Source organism: Carassius carassius, chromosome 6, assembly GCF_963082965.1.
Source record: "Carassius carassius chromosome 6, fCarCar2.1, whole genome shotgun sequence".
NCBI lineage: Eukaryota > Metazoa > Chordata > Actinopteri > Cypriniformes > Cyprinidae > Carassius > Carassius carassius.
The window spans coordinates 1,930,880-1,956,476 of record NC_081760.1 but is presented as its reverse complement, the minus strand read 5'-3'; the positions used below and the strand labels follow the sequence as shown (position 1 = coordinate 1,956,476).

General features: G+C 40.8%; 1 protein-coding gene across 1 annotated transcript; it reads right to left on the bottom strand.

Moving 5' to 3' along the window:
• Positions 1-3,016: 3,016 nt before the first annotated feature.
• LOC132142192 (neuronal acetylcholine receptor subunit alpha-3) lies at positions 3,017-24,910 on the bottom strand. The gene is made up of 6 exons (XM_059551853.1): positions 24,633-24,910; positions 9,637-9,776; positions 8,386-8,430; positions 6,726-6,835; positions 5,511-6,570; positions 3,017-3,608 (listed from the first exon to the last, which is right to left on the bottom strand). Exons 1-6 carry the CDS (start codon positions 24,844-24,846, stop codon positions 3,483-3,485), a joined length of 1,695 nt encoding a protein of 564 aa, XP_059407836.1. The 5' UTR covers positions 24,847-24,910; the 3' UTR covers positions 3,017-3,482.
• Positions 24,911-25,597: the final 687 nt, after the last annotated feature.

The window sequence follows — 25,597 nt, the reverse complement described above, 5'->3', positions numbered from 1 at the left end:
AACCAATGCATACACAGCACAGTCTTTCTATTGTGTTTCTATTATATTACTTTTGGGTTTTTTCTCTCTCAAAGGATCACAGTGAAGAAACTTTGAGTGCCCTCAATTAACAATTTACCATTTTTGAAAAATCATTATCATTTGGTAATTTGAAAATGGAATTACAAATTAATTGCTGCAAGATTAATGTGCATTAAATATAATATACTGGAAAAATTATTAATTTATTATTCGATTTATCTAATTATGTTTTCAAATGTTTTCAACTTTTAGAGCTCCTCAACTGCTCTAAGGTCATATTGAAGAGTTTTAATTTTGTAGTATATATATATAGTACATAATTCATCTTTGCAGACTGACTTGCTAAATCACTGTACTTTGCTGCATTTAAATGGCAAAAACTTTAATTTCCACACACTATAAACAGTGCTCCAGGATTATGACTGTGCTGGAATTAAGTCAGATCGTTCTGAAAGCGCTTTTACACTTAGGAAATTATTATAAAAAGGTGCTACTTCAAAAGACCTGATACTAATAAAAAGGCACTTTCAACCTCTGCTTTAGCAGCCAAGCCAAAATAAGCATGTGTGTTTCACAGACATAAGCCATGTTTCCCAGACATCCACCACATACATACACTCATTGCTTGCTGAGTTTGACACAGAGGCAGTAAGACAGAGATGATAGTGTGTACAACAAAAAATAACTTTTATTTGAAAGACATCTGTTAAAAAAAAATACAAAAGTGTCAGAAGCTGACAAGTGGAAGTGAAAAAAAATTTAAATGGTGATATTAAAGAGGGGATTATGTATCTGGTAGAGCAAGAGAGAGAGAGAGCATGAGTGTGAGAGAGGGAGGGAAAGCAGTCATTTTAATAGTCTGCACAGCACTCAAAACAGTTATGGATTAAGACATACAACTGCTCCAAATAAAAAAAAATCTTCAACATGCAGTTTCATAGGAATGAGACAAAATAATTCATTAATCTCATTCTAAATACAAATTATTTGGCATTAATGGGACTCGTTTAGTCATTTTTATTCTGGACTGCAGCCATAACACAACTCTAGATAGCCACCAAGTTATTCATAGATCACCCATATTCTTGACTAATTTCGTCCCATAATCACACGGCTCAGTGTTTATCCTTGGAGATTTTGGTGAACTAATCTACACAACACATTTTTTGTGCTTAAAGGAACACTCAGTTTTTTGAAATAGGGCTTATTCACATTATTTCCTACATTTAGATAGGTGGACAAATGCATTTTTGTGTCAGTGCATGCATTGTTTTAGTTCGACTGGGTCGGCGTTAGCTTAGCTTAGCACAATGACTGGAATCCTTTGTTGCCAGCTAGCATGGCCTGAGTAAAAGTGATAAAAAAAAATTAAAAAACCCACCAAATTACTTCTTGTGGCCTGCGTATTCACAACGAGTACAAATAGCGATCCAGATTAACACTAGGCGATTTCCTAGGCAGATATTGACTTGGGACTATATTATGGGGAAGCACAGGCGAAGCACTGCTACTTCGGTGCAGAGATATCACGCAACACATGAAATCCCACGACTTCCGTCAACATACCGGCGTGAATAGTAGCTGCCTGGCTATTTTCCTTACAGTACACGAATGGCGATGAACATGGCTGATTTTGAGAGAGACGAAGAGGGTGACTTCTCAGACAGTCAAGAACCAGAACCATACCTATTTGAACCAGAGTTTACAGAAGACGAGCTGCGTGCTTTGGAAATAGAACGACAGGAGGAGGAGGTTGCGATCGCTCAACAGCCTGAGGACGTGAGGATGAGAGCCAACATGAACTGGTGGTGTGAATGTGGGGGAATATGCCAATCTATGCCGACGGAAATAGAGTGCCTGTGCTGTAGAGAGTAGGACACGTTTTTGCCATTGATGACCAGGCTCAACACGTCAGATCAAAATGAGCGTGCCCGAAGTTGTGTCACATCTACAGAGGATTTCACGGCGCTTATCCATTCTGCAGTACTCGATTTTTTTCCGGTGTGACAAAGTGAACTGGAAAAAATACCCCACGCCGAATGGACCAAGTGATGGAGTAAGTGATTATTTTAATCATGACGCATGTATAGATCGACCCATATTATACCTGTATTCACATAGAGTTGATGTTTTCACAGGCAATATAGGTTATATAGGAAGAGAAATAAAAGACAACTTACATGTGCACTTTGTTCTTCCTGTGCTTTGAAAATAGATGGGACGGCCGTATCTTTCAGACGTAGTACCGTCTTTCTCAACCCATATTCCATTTTTTCAAAGTAGTCATCTGGTGCAAAATGTTCTTCGCAAACACGATACAGCTTTATTTTGTTGAGAGGCGTTGAACTACAGATCTCCAGAGCTGCTAGCCATTTATTTCTCAGTTCCACATTAGATGGAATTCTGTGAAACTACATTCGTGTATGTCATTTGCTTGTTCTCACAACCTTTTGCTATGCAGGTAATAACCATGTTTGCTGTAACTTCTCAAAATAAATCATCCAAAAGTGAAGACACTCGGTGCAGGTCACGCCGGTATGTTCTTCTTCTTCTGTTTTTTTGACGCGTTGCACGCCGCTATGTTGACGGAATTCGTGGGATTTCATGTGTTGGGTGATATCTCTGCACCGAAGTAGCAGTGCTTCGCCTAAGCAGCAGTGCTTCGCCTGTGCTTCCCCATAATATAGTCCTAAGTCAATATCTGCCTAGGAAATCGCCTAGTGTTAATCTGGATCGCTTTTTGTACTCGTTGTGAATACGCAGGCCACAAGAAGTAATTAGGTGGGTTTTTTAATTTTTTTTGATCACTTTTACTCAGGCCATGCTAGCTGGCAACAAAGGATTCCATTCATTGTGCTAAGCTAAGCTAACGCCGACCCAGTCAAACTAAAACAATGCATGCACTGACACAAAAATGCATTTGCCCACCTATCTAAATGTAGGAAATAATGTGAATAAGCCCTATTTCAAAAAACGGTGGAGTGTTCCTTTAAACTGGATTTCCTCTACTCTATTCCCACTATTTTTTGCAGATTTTCCTGAGTGACTGCTGAGTTGAGAGAAGATGGCCATGTTGTTTGGTATATAATGCCACATATCATGTGTGTGCAATCAGATATTGTAAGTGGAGTTTCATTTTGAGTAGTGGAAACAGAACATCAATCAGTCTGATTGGTCTTCTTATGGACATTTTAGTGCTTCAGAAAAGATGGTGATTAGAAAGTTCAATTGGAGTCACTGATTGTTAAAAAGGCAAAAAGCAATCTCCAACTGATTAGTGGCAGAGAGCAAAACAGACCACCTGATTATTAATTTTTTATTTATTTATTTTTTTTTGCTGTGCAAGGACACCCGTATTTAGTTTTGTTGAATTGATGGAACACTTGTGATACTTATTAAATATGTAGCATGTCAGTAACTCAGATAATGATTGGTTAGAACAGACAAGCTGGCACAGTAAGTTACGAGAAGAAGCCAATCAGAGGTTGGAGGAAGAGTCCCAAAGTTCCCAGCACACACACCAGCACAAAGACCCAAAGGAAGATCCGGTCAATCACCATGGCAACATACTTCCAATCATCCTCCACCTAAGAGAGAAGGGGCACACAATAAACAGAGAAAAAGATGAGAGATGGAAGGTTAACAGATGAAAGAATAGAGAGGTTAGAGGTAACAAGGAAAGAAAATGATAGAAAGAAGGAAAAATTGAACATGTCAGAGCAAGATAAATTGAGGAGAAAATGGCAACGAGAGGATGAGAATGAGTGAAAAGAAGGCCTGCTGACTGTCCAAAATGCTTTACTCACACTACACGGGGATAAGCTCAGATTGTGCTACTATAAGCGGAGCTATGTGAAACATTTGCTCTCCACATATTTAGGCACTGGGTGCATTACAATGCTAATGTGATTCAGTAGTGAGGCTCTGAGCCAAGATGAAAGATGAAGTGGTGAGACTTTCCATATCAAAGTGTGATGTCTCCACAGAGGGATCTAAAGCACTTATTGCCAGTGAAGCACTCAGTAAACATTTCCACTGAGAGTAGCTGAGTCGTTTCCATAAACTTATGCTAGATTTCTGTGATGTATATAATCTGTCCTTATGAGGGCATTACAACCAAAGCATGACATGATGTTGGAATTTGAGTCACTAAGTGGACACCTTCTTTCAATGGGCAATGTGTTTTTTTTTTTATGAAGACATTTCGACATGTGAACAGACCAGTGGATCGATCAGTGACAGACAGATTACTTTTCCCAGAGGGAAACAAGGTACAACACATCGACTATTGGAAATCAGACCAGAAATGCATCCCTGAAAAGCCACTAACACACAGTGATACCAGGGACTTCTGCCGAGGGGGACCCCTTTGCCAGAACACGACGAGACTATTTGTAGAAATACAAATGTATGCTCTAGCACCGGTAGCTCAGGTAGAATGGGGCTGTGATATGTTGAACATTATTATCCCGCTTCTGGGATAGGAGTTATGTATTCATATTTATATATAGTTGCAACACATTGACAACAGGACCAATTCTCATGCCCAATGAATCTAGCAAATATAGAACAGGAATTAATGCGACAGCTCAGAAGCAGGCATCCCACGAGTTGAATGACTTGCACTCCCTCAGGCTGTTACATGCCAAGAGATAGCCTCCACAGTTCAGTGAGAGAGATAATTCTTAGACTGCACAGTATAATGAGCCGGACTAGCAAAACCGACAAAGAGTTGATCCAACAATCAAAAATGTCTAAGACTTATATTAGGATAGTTAGTGTGATGCACCTCAAAGCTCTCGAGGGAACCCCACGGATTTCCTTATGACATGAAGAAAGTTCTGCTAGACTTTCAGAGTCAAGAACAAGTATGAATAAAAAAGACTTTTCAACTTAACCATAATGAACTGCAGAAACAACACTGTGCCCACAACACTGACCTCAAAGCCCACAACTCTGGTCAGGGATGCATAATGTCTGCTTTTGTTTGGCTGAGCATATCTGTACGCAAATAGGAAACACCAAGGCTGTTCTACTAGAATGTTGATGATGTTAGCATAGCATGTTTTTGACGGTACAGAAAGAAATGCATAAATGAATAGCCTAGGGCCACTGATGTACGGATGCATCTTTTTCTAGAGAAGCACACTGAACTGTTATGGACAAAAACATAGGACACCTGACATTTCGCATAATACGAAGAGACATATACTGGAATAAGAGATCTGTGTTCAATCTTGACGATGCCATTCCCTGACACAGGGTCCTCCCCCGGAAAGGAGGTCCAGTTTGCTGAAGTGCAGTTTGCTGCCCAGCCACTAATGTGACTACTCTCTCATGTGACAGAAAAAGCTCTATTGCATGAGGATTCAAGTTCCATGTCAAGAAATAAATAGAATAGAATTTTGGCAGTGTCTTTATCCGGAGAGCACAATTCCTTATAATCAATGTGTTGTACCAAGTATAATGACTGATTGGGAAACACTTACCTCTTTGGCTTTGTTGCGGTTCCTCATGTTCTCAGCAATGTACTTCACACTCTCAATAGCCTGTTTGATCTCCGGTGACACCACAGAGAAAGTCACAACTGTGTTAATAGCCTGTGGGCTCAACTGACGACTCACTTTCCCACAATCCCCCTCGATTGCCTCTTTCATTGGGTGACATGGGCATACCCCTTTCTTTCCTTCTAATGCTGCTTTCCCCTCTCCAAATTCCAAAGAGTTCATTGCTCCCTGTTGAGATGCACTGCTTTTCCTCTTCTTTCCCTCTCCTCCTCGTCCTCCTCCAGTCCCGGACGAGCCCGCGATTTCTACTCCTCCTTTTCCAGAGGACTCCGATAGATCAAGAGGCCGGCGCATGAGCATGACACGGGGTAAAGCCCGGAGGAAGACTGTACGGACCCAGCTAGGCATAGTGTGGGTCATAGGGGTGCGATAGTGCACATTCAATACAAAGACGGTGATGACAATGGAGAGGGTAACGAAAATCATGGTGAAGAGAAGGTACTCGCCTATCAGAGGGATCACGAGTGAGGTGGATGGGATGGTTTCCGTAATGACAAGAAGGAACACAGTAAGAGAGAGGAGTACAGAGATGCACAATGTCACTTTCTCACCACAGTCTGAGGGAAGGTAGAAGACGAGTATTGTCAGAAAGGAGATGAGGAGGCAGGGGATAATAAGGTTGATAGTGTAGAAGAGGGGCAGTCGCCGAATGTAAAAACTGTAGGTTATGTCTGGGTAGATCTCTTCACAGCAGTTGTACTTGATGTCGTGCTTATAACCAGGTGCATCGATGATCTCCCACTCTCCACTTTCCCAGAAGTCTTTAAGGTTTACCTTTGAGCCAATAAGAACCAGGTCAATCTTGGCCTTGTCATAGGTCCAGGAACCAAACTTCATAGAGCAATTCTGATAGTCAAAGGGGAAGTAAGTGATGTCCATAGGGCAGGATGATTTGAAGATTGCAGGAGGGACCCAAGTGATGGTTCCATCATATTTTAAAAGAGCTTTGGTTTTGTCCTCCACCAAGAAGTCCCCAACGGCACTGTGTCAGAAAAATAACATTTGAATGTTATGACTGCTTATTCAATCATAAATTAGTTCTTAGCTCCAACCATGTTTATTTGGCTTCAAATAAAAAGGACCTTAAAATGTTTCTAAAATTACTACAAACCTAAATTCATAGAAGACTTGACTCACTTGTTGTAAAGTACAATGTCAGGCCTCCAGATTTTATTTGATGGGACTCTGATGAACTCAATTCCATCAAACTCTGCTGGTAACCACTTCAGCTTATAGTCATTCCATATCTATGACGAATTCACAAAATGTACATTTTTTATTTTATTTTTAAGCCATGATCTAAAGATTAATACACATGCTCTAAACTTTGGTGCCCATACAATTGACACAATATTAATATGGCATTTACACTTGTGTACATACATCATCTGGGTGGTGTTGGCGCAGTGGATAAGACACATGCCATTGGCGTGAGAGACCCGGGTTCGAATCCACTGTGAGACACCAATGTGTCCCTGAGCAAGACACTTAACCCCTAGTTGCTCCAGAGGCGTGCGACCTCTGACATATATAGCAATTGTAAGTCGCTTTGGATAAAAGTATCAGCTAAATGAATAAATGTAAATGTAAAAAATGTATCTGTGCCATGTCATTGCCTCTAGAAGTCTCTGAGTGTGTTTTTGTATGTGCTTCTCTCCATCAGCCAAGAAAAAAAATAAAGCACACACAGTATTCTGCTTGAGCAGGTATGTTGTCAATTGAAGTTTGTTATCAAATGTGTAGGAGTGTATTTGCAGAGGTGTATGTTTTTGCCCATATATGTCTCATTTTGTGGTTTGTTGACATGTCAGTACAGAGATATGTTATTAGGCCTGCTGATCTCTCTGTGTCCAGTGATATCGAGCGTCCTGCTATCAGGCATTGCACAGACTTATTGTACAATACTGCAGGGCTTAACAAAAGCACATACACATTCTCCAAAAAATCCTGCAATATTCATTCAAATCTAGACCCCCCCCCCCCCACCCCACCCCCACCCACCAATCCTTTAAAAACACAATCCGGATAGGGCAACACACTCAGTAACAATATTACACACTGCAAAGTAAATATATCACACTTAACTATCCACACAAAATGCTGATTTAAACAGTAAATTCAGCAATAATACTGGGGCATCTTGTACTCATTATTGTAACACTGAAATATGTAATATATGTTTAACCAGAAATTCTCATAGAAACCCTGTCACTATTAAAGCACAAAAATTATTTTCAATATAAAATAGTTAATAAAAATATAACACTTTTTAAATATATATATATATATATAATCTAGGTGCTTCTTTATACTAAAGGGATGAAAAATAGGTTCACTAAATAAATAAGTTAAACTAAATAATTAACTAAATCATTGCTGACTGTGAAATAACCACTCACAACAGAAGTTTTTTTTATTCTACTGATTTTAAAACAATAAAGTGAAATGTTTGATCTTGCAAGACTAAACTCTTTTTGCACATATATTACCATCTTTTTAACCTCTTTCTTTCTATTAGTTTTTTGGCAATAACTACTGTGCTACCTTTGAGTTTTCCATTATTTTCATAACTTTTCTTTTCCATGGTGTCCTGTTTCCACCTACTCATCTGCTCCATGTATATATCTACTGTATTGTTCTTCCCCTGCATTACTCAACCCCATCCTTTGCATGTTTATGCTACACACATTTTCTTGTTACGTTCTAACCAACAGCAGTACAACAAGACACAAAGAAGATGAGCTGCCTGTGTTAACACATTCACAAACCCTACATGCTGCAAACAGACATCACTTACATGTCTCAGCCAGAGATTTGTTTCCATGATCTGATTGACTTCATCCTAGAGAGAGGAAGACACAGGCAGAAGAAAGACAGAAACAATAAGAAAGAAATAAAATCAATACAGTTCTTGTCTAATGGCAATAAAAAAGGGGTTTTGGACTACTTTCATCTACTAGCTTCAAATGTGTACTGTATACCATTCATTCCAGTATTAACAGCTCCTGCATATCCACAAGAAAACATCTGAACAAATTATTAAAATAAAATTAATTGCTTTTCGGGCAAATTTTCTTTAATCCTGTGAGAGAGTGAGTATAATCTATAATCCAGGATTGTGTCCTCTAGAGTGGTGGGTTATGGCTTGTTAATCTCTCAGGTGTCTGTCTCCGGGAAGCAAGACTAAAGGTGTGCTGATAATCTTGGCTGCTTTCCCCGGGCGAAGTGGAAATTTAATCCAGGAGTTTTAAGAGGAGTGCTGATTTGTATGACGCCGGCAAAAGCACAGAGTCTGCTCTACTTCCTGTAACAGTGGGGCGCAGAGGCTTTTAACTCAATTGCTCTCTCTGACCACAGTAAATGAAAAAAAAGCCCTCACAACAACTGAAAACAGCCCAGAATTCCACTTACAGAAAGCCACCTGCAGAGCAAATCCTCATTTTTTCCATTTTGGAAAAAAGACCTCACACACTATTCCTACATTTATCTTTAAAAAGGGGTCAAAAGTGCTTGTATTTGTTTGATCTTAAACTTGTACACCTTAATTAATGTGACTAGAATCCTCTCGTTTTTGACACAGATGTCTCAGCTTTGCTTGATGTTTTCCACAAGCATAATGCTAAAAAGTATGTTGATTTGTAATGGACTTCGTACTGAGTGTATTCTTTAGAAAAAAATTCACTAAAGATGCCCAAAAAATAAAAGTATGGCCATTACTTATAAGTTTATGTTATGTCAGATGAATCGTCAACATTACATTCATATATATATATTTAAATAAATGTTAAAATAATATTAAATATCAACAAAAAAAACTGTTGTTTTAAATGCCACAAGTGAATTTAGGCATCACAACATTATAATGCAGTAAGAAAATATCTATTCATATTCAGATTTGCTAAAGATTGCAATATATTACGTAACCCTACTGATACTGACTGCAATTCAGGCCTGGAAGCATTTTTACAGGCTTACATCTCATCTCAAACGCAATTTATGGACAAAAAGCAGGTCAAGGTTCTGATACAGTGGACACTGGTTTTCTTACCACTTTAACAAGCTGTGAGATGGAGACCTCAAATTCCACAGTGACGGGGTCAGACACATTTTCCACTGGCCGAATGAACTGATTATACCTCCTGAATAAACGACGAAACAGCCTGTCTTCTCCTTTAGATGAGAGACATTCTGCAAAAATAGAGATAAACACACATAGGAACAGAAGTCTGCTTTAGTATTCAGTGCACTGGGTGTAACCCAGGGATTGTCTTCATGTATAATACAGTGTATGGTGAACTGGCACTACAGAGAATGAGACACATGCAATATAACATTCAGCATCGGCAATGTAATGAGCTTTACATTGGCAACAGTAGCTGACTGATATCCATTGCACTATCCATTGCTGTGTCAGCTATATTTATATGATAACACAATGTAACATTGTAACAATGTAAATTTGTTTATGTTTCTTCTGTAATTCTGTGGTGCTGATTATCATTGTACGATTTATTTTCAAGCAGCATTAATATTTTGGTAAATATTTAGGTCATGTAAATTTTAGACTTTCTATCATTAATTATAAAACAATGATTTAGTACAGATAATTTTTTGTACTCATTTTGTAAGCTTTATATTTATATAGATTGCTTTTGCAAGGATGGGAACATTCCAGAAGTTTCTGGAACATTCTGGTACTTTCTGAAACACTCCAGCTATAACAGACAGAAATTATCCTTCGTACACTTCTGAAGTTTTAGACGACTCATTTTTGTTAAACTGTTGTTGTTAGCTCAGTATTATGCATGTAGCATGTCATTTTTATGCATGAGTAATAACAAATAAGCTGTATAAGTGTCAACATATATTTTCAGATTTCATGATCACTGTTAATGATTCCCAAAATGTCATGTGATTTTTTTTGAAAGCATTCTTTAGAAATGTTGGCCCATATTGATAGGATAGCATCTTGCAGTTGATGGAGATTTGTGGGATGCACATCCAGGGCACGAAGCTCCCGTTCCACCACATCCCAAAGATGCTCTATTGGGTTGAGATCTGGGGACTGTGGGGGCCATTTTAGTACAGTGAACTCATTGTCATGTTCAAGACACCTATTTGAAATGATTCGAGCTTTGTGACATGGTGCATTATCCTGCTGGATGTAGCCATCAGAGGATGGGTACATGGTGGTCATAAAGGGATGGACATGGTCAGAAACAATGCTCAGGTAGGCTGTGGCATTTAAACGATGCCCAATTGGCACTAAGGGGCATAAAGTGTGCCAAAAAAACATCCCCCACACCATTACACCACCATCACCAGCCTGCACAGTGGTGACAAGGCATGATGGATCCATGTTCTCATTCTGTTTACGCCAAATTTTGACTCTACCATCTGAATGTCTCAACAGAAATTGAGACTCATAAGATCAGGCATCATTTTTCCACTCTTCAACTGTCCAATTTTGGTGAGCTCGTGCAAATTGTAGCCTCTTTTTCCTATTTGTAGTGGAGATGAATGGTACCCGGTGGGGTTTTCTGCTGTTGTAGCCCATCCGCCTCAAGGTTGTGCATGTTGTGGCTTCACAAATGCTTTGCTGCATACCTCGGTTGTAACGAGGGGTTATTTCAGTCAAAGTTGCTCTTCTATCAGCTTGAATCAGTCGGCCCATTCTCCTCTGACCTCTAGCATCAACAAGGCATTTTCGCCCACAGGACTGCTGCATACTGGATGTTTTTCCCTTTTCACACCATTCGTTGTAAACCCTAGAAATGGTTATACGTGAAAATCCCAGTAACTGAGCAGATTGTGAAATACTCAGACTGGCCCGTCTGGCACCAACAACCATGCCATGCTCAAAATTGCTTAAATCACCTTTCTTTCCCATTCTGACATTCAGCAACTGCCATGTGATTGGTTGATTAGATAATTGCATTAATGAGAAATTGAACAGGTAGTCCTAATAATCCTTTAGGTGAGTGTATATATATATATATATGTATGTATATATATATATATATAAACATATGAATTAATGGTGCAATAATACATTAAGAAAAAAAATCTATTGTTTTGGTGTTTAGCTGTGCCCTCACTGTATTTTTTATTTTACATTTTAAATGTGTGGTTTTGTAAATACTGTATGTGTTTACTCTGTTGCTTTTAACACATTCCTAAGAGTCAGAGCCGATTTCCTACCAGACTCTCTAAGTGCACCAAACATAGCTCTCAAGGTTAGAGGTCATCATCAACTATCACCAAAGAGACCAGGTGTAGTCAAGTGGAAAATATGGAGCTAGACAAGTCTGAAGGAACAATACAGAACACTGAGAAGTAAAGAGCAGGTTGGGGCAAATTTAAATGAAAATAGTTTTTCTTCAAATGGGATATAAAATTTCACTCCACAGGACTACTAGTTAGTTTGTAACTTTGAAATTAACTTGTCTGCATGTAACGATTCGTGCACCAGTGAAACACAGGGAGACGAGAGATCCAATCGCTGGTATGTTTATTTGAGGTAATCCAAAATCGTCGTCAAACATGCCAGGGTCAAAAGCAGAATGTAGTCCAAACAAACAAAACAAACAAGGAAGGGAACAGGAAAGGAAAGGAAACGGAACTGGAACTCAGAATATGAGAAATGAGGAATCTCGGGGAACGAGAAGACTGGAAAATCGAAGGGTAAGGGCTCCATACAAACAACAGGGAAAGACAGGTATTTATAAGGAGGTTAATGACAATAGATTGCCTGCACCTGGTGCAATTAACTGGAGTGCAATTACTGTGAAGACAAGACCAGACTAGAGGAATTATAGTGCCTATGGTGAAGTGCCTAAGGGGAAGTGAGCCCACTAGTGGACACCCAGGGAAACAGAGACTGACAGCGTGACATTACCCCCTCCTCCACGGAGCAGCTGCCAGATGCTCCACCCGAAACCAAGGGAAAACCAACAGAAAAAGAGACTAGGAGGGAGGTGGAGCGGCGGAGGACTAGGGGGAGGGACGGAGGGCCAGATAACATGGTAAAAAAGAGACAAGACAACCAGGTAAAATGGGGAGACAGAGACAAGAGAAGTGCAACACAAAACAAGGAGTCCAGGAGGGTGGTGGACCGGCGGAGGATCAGGGGAAGGGACAGAGGGCCAGGTCCTAGAGGGAAACGGAACAACAGACACAGACTAGAAACCCAGGAGGGAGGTGGACCGGCGGAGGATCAGGGGAAGGCACGGAGGACCAGGTCCAAAGGAGGAAACAGACAGAAAAAACAAAAACATAAGTCCATAAAGGACATCACGTGACGCCCACCAGGGCGAAGCAGAAGACCACCACAACCATGTGGTCAGGGTGGAAACCCCCCAGGGCGGAGCAGAAGACCACCACCTCCGTGTGGTCGGGATGGATGCCCCCCAGGACGGAGCAGAAAACCACCACCACGTGGTCAAGGCAGAAGCCCCCCAGGGCGGAGCAGAAGACCACCACAACCGTGTGGTCAGGACGGAAGCCCCCCAGGGTGGAGCAGAAGACCACCACATCCTTGTGGTCGAGGCCGGAATCCCCCAGGGTGGAGCAGAAAACCACCACAACCGTGTGGTCAGGGCAGAAGCCCCCCAGGGCGGAGCAGAAGACCACCACCTCCATGTGGTCAGGACGAATGCCCCCCAGGGCAGAACAGAAGAACACCACGTCCTTGCGGTCGAGGCCGGAGTCCCCCAGGGTGGAGCAGAAGACCACCACAAAAGTGTGGTCAGGGCGGAAACCCCCCAGGGCGGAGCAGAAGACCACCACATCCTTGTTGTCGAGGCCGGAGTCCCCCAGGGCGGAGCAGAAGACCACCACAAACCTGTGGTCAAGGCGGAAGCCCCCCAGGGCAGAGCAGAAGACCACCACATCCTTGTGGTCGAGGCCGAAGGGCCCCATGGCGGAGCAGAAGACCACCACATCCGTGCGGCCAGACCAACGGGAGGACGAAACTCTGGTAATCCTATGGTGTTTCTACTGGATTCCAGAAGATCGGTAATGACTTGACTCTGCTCATGAAAATTATTGGTGACTTGCATTTGTTCATGAAGATCCCCGGTGACTTGACTCTGTCCTTGAAGATCACCGGTGACTTGACTCTGTCCTTGAAGATCACCGGTGACTTGACTCTGTCCTTGAAGATCACCGGTGACTTGACTCTGTCCTTGAAGATCACCGGTGACTTGACTCTGTCCTTGAAGATCACCGGTGACTTGACTCTGTCCTTGAAGATCACCGGTGACTTGACTCTGTCCTTGAAGATCACCGGTGACTTGACTCTGTCCTTGAAGATCACCGGTGACTTGACTCTGTCCTTGAAGATCACCGGTGACTTGACTCTGTCCTTGAAGATCACCGGTGACTTGACTCTGTCCTTGAAGATCACCGGTGACTTGACTCTGTCCTTGAAGATCACCGGTGACTTGACTCTGTCCTTGAAGATCACCAGTGACTTGACTCTGTCCTTGAAGATCACCAGTGACTTGACTCTGGAAGGTCGACAGTGACTAACCCTGACTCTGGAAGGTCGACAGTGACTAACCCTGACTCTGGAGGGTCCACGAGCACCTGACTCGACTCTGGAGAGTCCACGAGCACCTGACTCGACTCTGGAGGGTCCACGAGCACCTGACTCGACTCTGGAGGGTCCACGAGCACCTGACTCGACTCTGGAGGGTCCACGAGCACCTGACTCGACTCTGGAGGGTCCACGAGCACCTGACTCGACTCTGGAGGGTCCACGAGCACCTGACTCGACTCTGGAGGGTCCACGAGCACCTGACTCGACTCTGGAGGGTCCACGAGCACCTGACTCGACTCTGGAGGGTCCACGAGCACCTGACTCGACTCTGGAGGGTCAACCGGAACCAGACTCAATTCTGAAAATTCAACGGTCACCTGACTCGACTCTGGAAGGTCAACAGGAACTAGCCCTGACTCTGGAGGGTCAACGGTGACTAACCCTGACTCTGGAAGGTCGACAGTGACTAATCCTGACTCTGGAAGGTCGACGGTGACTAATCCTGACTCTGGAAGGTCGACGGTGACTAACCCTGACTCTGGAGGGTCCACGAGCACCTGACTCGACTCTGGAGGGTCCACAAGCATCTGACTCGACTCTGGAGGGTCCACAAGCATCTGACTCGACTCTGGAGGGTCCACAAGCATCTGACTCGACTCTGGAGGGTCAACCGGAACCTGACTCGACTCTGGAAAGTCAACGGGCATCTGACTCGACTCAGGAAAGTCAATGGGCACCTGACTCGACTCTGGAAAGTCAATGGGCACCTGACTCGACTCTGGAAAGTCAATGGGCACCTGACTAGACTCTGGAAGGTCAACAGGAATCTGACTTGATTCTGGGGAATCAACTGGAACGTGACTCGACTCTGGAGGGTCAACAGGAGCTAGCCCTGACTCTGGAGGGTCGACGGTGACTAACCCTGACTCTGGAGGGTCGACGGTGACTAACCCTGACTCTGGAGGGTCGACGGTGACTAACCCTGACTCTGGAAGGTCGACGGTGACTAACCCTGACTCTGGAAGGTCGACGGTGACTAACCCTGACTCTGGAAGGTCGACGGTGACTAACCCTGACTCTGGAAGGTCGACGGTGACTAACCCTGACTCTGGAGGGTCCATGAGCACCTGACTCGACTCTGGAGGGTCAACCAGAACCTGACTCAACTCTGGAAAGTCAATGGGCACCTGACTCGACTCTGGAAGGTCAACAGGAATCTGACTCGATTCTGGAGAATCAACTAGAACGTGACTCGACTCTGGATGGTCAACAGGAGCCTGACTCGACTCTGGACAGTCAACTGGAATTTGACTCGACAGGAACTAGCCCTGACTCTGGAGGGTCAACGGTAACTAACCCTGACTCTGGAGGGTCAACGGTAACTAACCCTGACTCTGGAAGGTCGACGGTGACTAACCCTGACTCTGGAGGGTCCATGAACACCTGACTCGACTCTGGAGGGTCAACCGGAACCTGACTCAACTCTGGAAAGTCAACGGGCACCTGACTCAACTCTGGAAGGTCCACTGTAGTTGCCATCCTCTGCCGTGGCTCTGGGCTGGCGGCCATCTTGTGCAGTGTCGTTGGGTTGGTGGCCATCTTGTACTGTGGTACTGGCTCAGCAAACGTGACGTGAACAGTCTTGGGAATCTCTAGGATCTTTGACAGCATGGAGAAATAATCCAAAAACGTCTCTGCGGCCATCTTGGGCGTTGGCGCTGAACTGGCGGCCATCTTGCACTGTGGCGCTGGACTGGTGACCACTTTATGCTGTGGCGCTGTGCTGGCGTCCATCTTGCCTCGTGGCGCTGGGTTGGGGGCCATTTTGTGCTGTGGCGCTGGGCTGGCGGCCAACTTGCTTTGTGGCGCTGAGCTGGCGGCCGTCTTGTGCTGTGGTGTGGGGCTGGCTTCCATCTTGCCTCGTGGTCCTGGGTTGGCTGCCATGTTGCCTCGTGGCACTGAGCTGGCGGCCATCTTGCACAGTTGCGCTGGCTCAGCCGATTTGCGCCTCCTCTCCCTTCTCTGTCCATAATGGGGAAACGGCGGCTCCCATCCGAACCCCGGGTCAACGGGAGGCCACAGTGGAGATCGCTGCCGGACCTCCTCTCGATTACTCACTCCTGAGCGACCTCCCCTGGTTCCACGGAACACTACCAGGCGAGTACCCTCAAAGCCATTCCTCTCCCACTTGATGGCTGGGAAGGAAATTGGAGCAGACATACCGCTGGATCTCGTTGGATGGAGTCCTTCTGTAACGATTCGTTCACCAGTGAAACACAGGGAGACGAGAGATCCAATCGCTGGTATGTTTATTTGAGGTAATCCAAAATCGTCGTCAAACATGCCAGGGTCAAAACCAGAATGCAGTCCAAACAAACAAAACAAACAAGGAAGGGAACAGGAAATGGAACGGGAACTCAGAATATGAGAAATGAGGAATCTCGGGGAACGAGAAGACTGGAACATCGGAGGGTAAGGACTCCATACAAACAACAGGGAAAGACAGGTATTTATAAGGAGGCTAATGACAATAGATTGCCTGCACCTGGTGCAATTAACTGGAGTGCAATTACTGTGAAGACAGGACCAGACTAGAGGAATTATAGTGCCTATGGTGAAGTGCCTAAGGGGAAGTGAGCCCACTAGTGGACACCCAGGGAAACAGAGACTGACAGCGTGACACTGCACCAGTTTCTCTTAAGACAAGTCTAATAGGATACTGGTTGAAAGTGTACATGATCTTTGACTTTACTGAAGCAAAAAGTACAAACAGAAGCAACATCATTTGCTCACTAATGTATGCTCTACAGTGAATGGGTGCCGTCAAAATAAAAACATCTGATAAAAACATCACAGTAATCCACAAGTAATCCACACCACTCCAGTGAAGAGAAAATGTGGGTTTGTAAAAAAAAAAACAAATCCAGCATTAAGGCATTTTAACTTTCTCCAGTGAACAAATACATTGCCTGTTGTCCTTACACATGAAATTACACCAACTTATTTGTTTAAAACTGCTTTTGCTCGTAAACTGTGCTAGATCTGTGCATATTTTTCTCCTGATTCATAAGTGATTATTTTGACTGAAGAATGCAGTATTATGAATAATGTACAAACTTTGATATTATACAATATTACTTTATACAAAAACTCAGCTTTATGGACTGGAGTGGATTATTGTGATGTTTTTATCAGCGGTTTAAACTTTCATTCTGACGGCACCCATTCACTGCAGAGGATCCAATGGTGAGCAAGTGATACAATGCTACATTTCTCCAAATCTGATGAAGAAACAAAGTCATCTACATCTTGGGTGGCCTGAGGGTAAGTAAATGTTAGGCAAATTACAAATTTTTGGTGAACTATTCCTTTAAGATTTATTTAAGAATTTTAAGTTTTATGCTATCCTGTAGCTGTCATGTAAAAAAAACACAGACAAACAGTAGAAACAGTAGACTAAATTGTATTATATGTGGTTTAAAGAATGGCATTATGCTCTGTATCAGCTTCGGTCATATAACTGCAACATAAATGGACAAATGGTTATTTGCAGTTATGACCTCTGTAAACTTCTAGCAAAAATGGAATAGGACTGAATGCAGCGAGTCTTATATAAAAGTCGGTTGCCAGAAACTCTAAACACCCATACACACTCAAACACTGAGAGTTCAGTGCTGCTGTCTCATGCATGCATGGCTCTTCTTTTACTTTTCTCTTCTAATTACTTCAACTAGTTAACTCTCCAATGGCCCCTCTGTTAATGGGGTTAGCCAAGGGTTGCAAGCCCCTGCTTCCATTAATTAAACAGCCTTACCCCTTATTCAAATTCATAAGATAGAAGTGGAGAGTTGAAGTTTAGAGTTAGCTTTCTGAACTTCATCAAGCTTAAGATAAATTAAAGTAGAACAGTTTCCACATGGACCACAAAGTCTCTCAAAGTTGAACTCTTAAACAGACCCCTGTGGTAAACTTAAAAGGATATAGTCCACCCATAAATGAAATTAGTCTTGATTTACTCATTACTTGTACTTTCTTCAGAAGAACACAAAAGAGATGGTATTTTGATAAATGCTGGTAATCTAATTTATCGCTATTGACTTCCACTATATGGTCAATATAAATATTTTTCTAATATACACAAAAAAAAGTCTTACAGGTTTGGGGTGTCCAGTGTGCTTGGTGAATTTGGAAGACTCTGAATAGTTACTTAAACTGGCAAAACAGGAAAATATTTTCCAATTGATAATATGTTGAATTAACACTGTCAGTTAAAATAAAAATAAAATAAAAATAAGATGAATATTGTATGTCAAAGATACTATTTACAAAATCTGGCCATTAGATCAAATGTATTCCATTTCAGAGCCCAATTCACATTAAAGCATAAGAATGGAGCAGAGATGACATATATTACCATAATTGCAAGAGAGCTGTCCGTGGCCACAATGAGGATGGAGGCTGTTCAAAAATAGCAGCGGTACTTACTTTAAATTACAGTTCCTAACAGTTAAGCCCAACAAATTTGACTTGGTCCATTGGATTCTGCACTGAAGGCCATTAAAAATGCAATTACAAAAAAAAAAAAAAAAAAAACCACATGAGTCACTGTGGAAGTTATTCCCTCTTTACCGAAATTAGTTTCTTAGAAAAAAAAAAAAGAGTACCTGAGATTGTGCACGTGTTTCACTTTCTTCATCCTCTAATAAGAGATTTTATACATTGAGGCCTGCTTTTTCTTTTTTGGTAGATTTGTATTCAGTGCACAAATCATTGGTGATGTAAAAATCATTCACAATATGTGCACAATGATTTTTATATATATATATATGAAATACAGGCACTCAGACTATTGTTTTGATAGCATCTCTATCTTAAAATTCAGTAGCAAAATGGTTTTAGTACAATATGTTGCACACACACTGGTGTTTATTACCATGTTTTGTTATATTGGTGCAATATAAATAAGCAATAAAAAAGTGTTTCCAGTGTGGGAAACATACATTAGTTTATAACTGGATTTTTTTCTTGCATTAAACATTTTAATCTATTTAGCAGCAACGACTTTTTGATCAAACTTATCGTTGATTTAAAATGACTCTTTTAAAGCCATAAATGTCGATATATATTGATTATCATAAAATGCTAAAAAAAATAACTTTTTAACTATATTTCCTGACCTTATATTATCCAAAATACATTAATATTTCAATAAACGGGTTTGCTGGAGATGAGAGAAACACACAAGCAGCAGCAACGGTGATGAAGAAGGTTCAATCAGTTGAAAAGACTAAAGAATCCTCTTTGATAATATAAAGCTATGTGCAAGTCACTTGTGAACTGCTGCTGAGCACATATACCGTCATGCAGAAGTAATGAGAGAAAGAGAGAGAGAGAGAGAGAGAGAGAGAGAGCGTGAAACACTCTTCTCTGTTCTTTCTCTCGGAGTGAACGGGACACTAAGTGTGTTTCTCTGTCGGTGGAGAAAAAGCATTACAGATATAATCTGACAGGTGAGCTGTTCTTGTTGCCCAGGGACTTGAGCCTGCAGCAGCACACACACGCCTGTTCCCCACTGCAGGCTGTGTGCTTGTGTGTGTGTGTGTGTGTGTGTGTGTGTGTGTGTGTGTGTGTGTGTGTCAGGACATGCGTCACTGTATGTGTATGTGGTGCATATGTGTGCACTCGCTATCTGGAACAAAGAGTATGGAGTACAAATGTGTCTGTGTGAGCTTGTGACTAATTCCGAACACAGGCAGAATGACACTAAGCCACCTGGAAATCATATTTCCAGCACTGTCATCCATTCTTTTAGAAGGAAGCTTCTCTGATGGTCTCGAGGAAAACTTAGGGTGATCATCTTCTATCATAACTTCTTCTTCTATCAGTTCATGCTAGAAATGAATTGGAGCGTTACCTCACATCTCACTGAAACATATCAAATTGTGCAACCGCAGGGATCTGGGGCTCAAAGACCTTTGACATCATCTATATACAGTAAACCTGCCTTGGGAAGACAGAAGAAACAGAGGTGGCAAAACTGGGATGAGAAAGAAAGAAAAAGAATGGGAAACTATTTAAAATGTCTTTTCACCCATTCTTACCCTTACGAAAGGAAAATATATTTACCAATATATTTCTTAAAATATATTGTGATATATTGTAATATATTAATTTCCGTTTTTATTTTCTAAAATATTATATATTTGAATACATTTAATAATATATTGATGATACATATATTACATAATATATTGCAAAATATACAAATGATTGGCGCTTTCAATATATTGCAATATATTGGAAAAAATAAATATATATAAGAATATATGCCTAATATATTACATGATATTTTACAATATACTGCAATATATTTTTGTTTCATAAGGGTAAGGTGAGGAGAATCATTTTCACTTTTTGTTTTACTTTCTTTTGCTTTCTTTCCTTTGGAGCAGAGGGGTTAACCTCCAACAACCGCTCTCTCTGCTGGAACCTCATTGATTTCTCTCCTCAGCACCAAAACACAAATGTGAAGCTTGAGTGGATAAAAGAGCAATCCTCCCCAGAGGATGTTCCTTCCCAGAGATCTAACATTGGAAATATGTGTAAAACACTTTTTACACACACACACACACACACACACACACACACACACACACACACACACACACACACATATATTCTCCTGTATATTGCATTGTCACACCAGGTGTGATCAAGCATGTCAACAAAATGCACAAAAACTGCAATACATATTTATAGTATATTTCTCTTATATACTATTAATATATTACTATATTTTATAATATACTATATACTATAACTATATATATATATACTTTCATACTATACGTTATTTTTGCAGGAAGTGATAAATACAATATTATAAATCTATGTTTAATATATCTCATGATTCATATTTGTGATTTTTTTTATGCCTACACTAAATGAATATGGATCACAAAAGAGGCGAGGCACTAAGTGCCTCTAAAATGTGTACCTTTTATTCAGGCAGATTTAAATAAAAAAATCAACAGAATAAAATTTATGCAGTACTTTTCTTCAGGTATTATCGATGCATTTCTATCATGACAACTCTCTGAATATTTAAGCATGGTTATGGATATGGCGATGTTAATGTATTTGGTCTTGCCAGAATAGATCTGCTACGCTGCTGCTGCTGTTGGTTATTGCTGTTGTTGTAGATTATTGCTGCTGCAAGTCAGTACAGGAACTTGCTACTGACAGTACATATGCCAATACAGTGCTGTGATTATTTAAGAAAAACTGCTGCTGCACAAATAGCATATAAAATAACCCATAGCAGATCTATACAGGTGGAGCTGGGGAAGGTGGAGGGTTTCAGAGGAACTCTGAAAGCGTGCTGTGAACTGCTCTAGTGCATACTAACCAGTCATTTAAATGTACAGCAATAGACTCATTGGCTGTGAATACAACATGAACCAATCAGCTTGTGCTAAGTATAACAATGTGAATATCATCAGTTTGCATTAACGACTCATCAGCCTGCGCCATCTAGAGTTCCATGACAGAACTTGGCATTTGCTGTGGTTTACATTCAGGGTTTCCCATACATTCATTAATTTGTGGCGGCCCGCCACAATATCAATGCTGACCGCCACGGATTGATTCAGATTTTTAAACTATTTAATATGGGTACAATTGCATTTTATTGTGGAGCTGCAAGCTGCTTGCTCCCTCCCTCTCACAAACTGACAATGGAGGCACGCACGACTAACCCCTCCTCTTCGAACATGATCTGAATCAAAACATGAGCTAGAGATTGTAGAGATTGTTAGTTAGAGATTGTATGCCCCCAGCGAAGATTCCAGAATCAATCCGGAGTTGAATGGTTAGTAATGAACACTGTTGCTCAACATAACTCTGAGAAGTTAGTCTATGTTAAGCGCTGTCGCGTTTCCATTACAGATTCGCACAAAACTTTAGTGTTTTTTTTTCTAAATATCGATAAACAACTATTGCGAAATGACGGCGTTTCCATTAACCGATGTTATGCGACTAATAATGTCATTTTTTCCCTCTCGCGATCAGTCATTCCAAAAATCATGGCAACGGACGTTGGTAGGTTTATATATACAGTATCACAGCCACCAGACTAGACATTATATTATTATTATCTCCAGGTCCAGGTTGTGTGTGTGTGTGTGTGTGTGTGTGTGTGTGTGTGTGTGTGTGTGTGTGTGTGTGTGTGTGTGTGTGTGTGTGTGTGTGTGTGTGTGTGTGTGTGAGCAAAATTTGCAACAAAAGGTCTGTGGAGTAGTCATAGCATAGAAAGTGTAGCAATGGCCTAGCAATATAGCAATAGCAATGTCTTTAAAGGGATAGTTCACCCAAAATTAAAATTCTATCATCGTTTACTCACCCTCAAGTTGTTCCAAACCTGTATGAGTTTCTTTGTTCTGCTGAACACAAAGGAAGATATTTGGAAGAATGTTTGTAACCAAACAGATCTCGGTCCCTAATGACTACCATAGTATATATTTTTTCCTGCTATGGAAGTAAATGGGGACCGAGATCTGTTTGATTCTGTCATTCTTCCAAATATCTTCCTTTGTGTTCAACAGAACAAAGAAACTCATACAGGTTTGGAACAACTTGAGGGTGAGTAAACGATGATAGAATTTTAATTTTGGGTGAACTATCCCTTTAAGGTAAATGATACTATTGTTAGCAAAGGAAATGTGTACTTGTCACTAAAAATATATGATATATTTATGATATATACATATACATACATACATACATACATACATACATATATATATATATATATATATATATATATATATATATATATATATATATATATATATATATATATATATTTAACTTAATCTGAATCACTGAATCACTGAATTGAAAGGTATTTGTTAATTGGGCATTTTAATGGGAATTTCTTTGGTTGTACTACATTTAAAACAAAACAATTATTCTATGTTCACAAAAATATTAGAGTGAGAAAAAAAGAGAGAGAGAGAGAGAGAGAGAGAGAGAGCGAGAGAGCATGCTTAATTATTAAAAAATGTGTATATGTGATAAAAAAAAGTTTAAAAGTTTGTTTCACAAACTTTCTTTCTCTATCTACGTATGTTATGTCTCTTCCCTCCTCCTTGTGATCAGTCCAGCATGCAAAGAACGCTTGCAGTGAGAATGACATGCAGCTGAAGCTGAACACAGGCTCAGACAACTCCTCTTTTCCAAGCTCAGAAGAGTATAAGGAATTTAGCAATGTGAAAACTCGATAGGATGCGAGCGGTGTTTGCCTCTTTTCTAAGTTTATCCCCTAAATGTGTGACTCACTCTTGGCAGAGACAAAAAAGTGAAGCCTCGTGTTTCTTATTTAGATACAGATTTAAACCAAACAAGAAGAGGAAGAACTTAAAGAAGACACTTAATCCATCGTGTAGTTGTTGCGAACTTCACGTAAACAGCTTTTTTGTGAGTCGAGAAGAATTTAAATATTTCATTGCTCTGACGCACATGCGGATGTTGACGAAAGTGGAAAACGAAGCGAATAACCCGCATTGCATTGTACAATGCCACTGGGCTCACCTACCGGTTTCCTTCTGCCGATGAAAGGCTTTAAAGCGATTAAACTAAACTGTGCTACCGTGCTATAAATATAGCAACGATTGTGCTATAAAATAGCCGCCGGATTTCGCGCTGGTAGCGTCTCCAGAGCGAGACAAACATGCGCCAGACACTCCGCGTTCCGCGCGCACACCAGCAGCGTGAAGAATGGATTTGACTAGGCTACACTAAAACATAATGCTTTGCAAAAAAATGTTATTATGACTATTATCAAAACAAAACCACTAACCTATAGACAGATACGAACTCAATACCACAGTACACAAACAGACTAATCAGCAATTTAAATGCACAACCCAAGACAATCAACTTGAGTTGCATTATTATTATTATTATTTTTTTTTTTTTGCATTACAAATGGGATGTGATCATTTGCCCAAAAACGAAGGCATGAATTATTCACCACCATGTGGTTCAAACTTACTTTCTTACGTGGAACAAAGAAGTATGGTTGGCAGAATATTTGTGACTGACAACAATCAGTTGCCATTCATTTTTTACCCCTACGATGCAGTAAATAGTGACTGAGGCTGTCACTCTTCCTAATAAATCTTTGTTTTCACAGAAGAAAGTAAGTCAAGTCTTGAAAAATGTAAGGCGAATGATGACAATTTGGGCGAACTATTGCTTTCAAACACCTGATAACTGAGAAAATGTTCTTTAATAAGGAAAGTAGTCCACAGGTAGGACAGTAGTGTCCATTAGTTCACGACTGACTATTGTATGGGCTTTTTATAGGCTACTTTTTTCGCTTCATCTCAATACCATTGAGGTCAATGGACATAAGTGACGTAGAGAAAGTAATATATTTATTTTTTCAAAGTTACTGCATTCATAAAATGTATTAATATCTTGAATACGGCGGAACTTACCTTGCGTTATCAGGACAGTTAAAAGAAAAAGCAAAGTGATTCTCGACGCAGAATTCATTGAGCGTCGCAGGTGGGGAGCGTCTCTCCCTTTCCAAAAGAAAGCAACAAATTCGCAAAAGAAGGAGCAAACTGTAGAAAGGATGTTAGTGGATCCCGGTTGCGTGGCTGGGTTGAGTTGTGGTTTCCGCGAGCAGAAGAAGCGCGTGAGGTGCATTTGGTTTCGTCCCTCCCCCTGGGCACGTGCATCCTTCCCCACGCGTGTCTCCAAGCAAGTGTCATTAATAAGACGCACAATTGCAAGTTCTTTTATACCACTATTTAAATAGTTGTTTGTACAAATATGACAATTCTGACATCGTTTACTCAATTTGACGTCGTTCACGTTCTGCAAGATTGTCTGAGAACACAAATCATTTTAAATGTTGGGCTGCGTTTAAATGAATGGTCACTTGAGATCCAAATCCTCAAAAAGTTTGCAAACTCACTATAAATGTTGGTAGTCAATGTACACTTGCTGTTTTCTAAAGCCATACCATAGCGTTGTGTGATGAAAAGTCTGAAAGTGAAGTCTATTTCGTGAATGAATCATTTAGATCCAGTTCTGAATCATTTACATCATTGCTAAGATCGACTCTAAACCGTTCGCTCAAAAATGAGAAGTCACTCGTTTTCTCATCAATGCACCAACATTTTCAATGAATAAAACTTAAATTTTAGCTATTTTGATTCCAGAAGACTACCTTTGAACCACTTTTATAATAGACTGTAGGCTACTTAGTGTCTTTTTCGAGGCTTAACACTTTCAGCTTTTATGTAAATGCATGTAAAAAGTCGTTTAAGTATATTCAATGTTTCACCTTCTGTGTTTCCACAAAGGAAAAAGCCAAATAGGTTTAGAAATTGAGTGTAATGATGACAGAATGACCTTTAGAGGGATAGATCACACAAAAATGGGAAAATATGAT

Excerpts from the sequence above, each read along its gene's own strand:
- LOC132142192 (XM_059551853.1), bottom strand. The coding sequence starts at position 24,846 with ATGCACCTCACGCGCTTCTTCTGCTCGCGGAAACCACAACTCAACCCA. Across the intron at positions 9,777-24,632 it reads AACTGTCCTGATAACGCAAG|AATGTCTCTCATCTAAAGGA; the intron begins GTAAGTTCCGCC and ends CTATTTTTGCAG. Across the intron at positions 8,431-9,636 it reads TCTCACAGCTTGTTAAAGTG|GATGAAGTCAATCAGATCAT; the intron begins GTAAGAAAACCA and ends TCCTCTCTCTAG.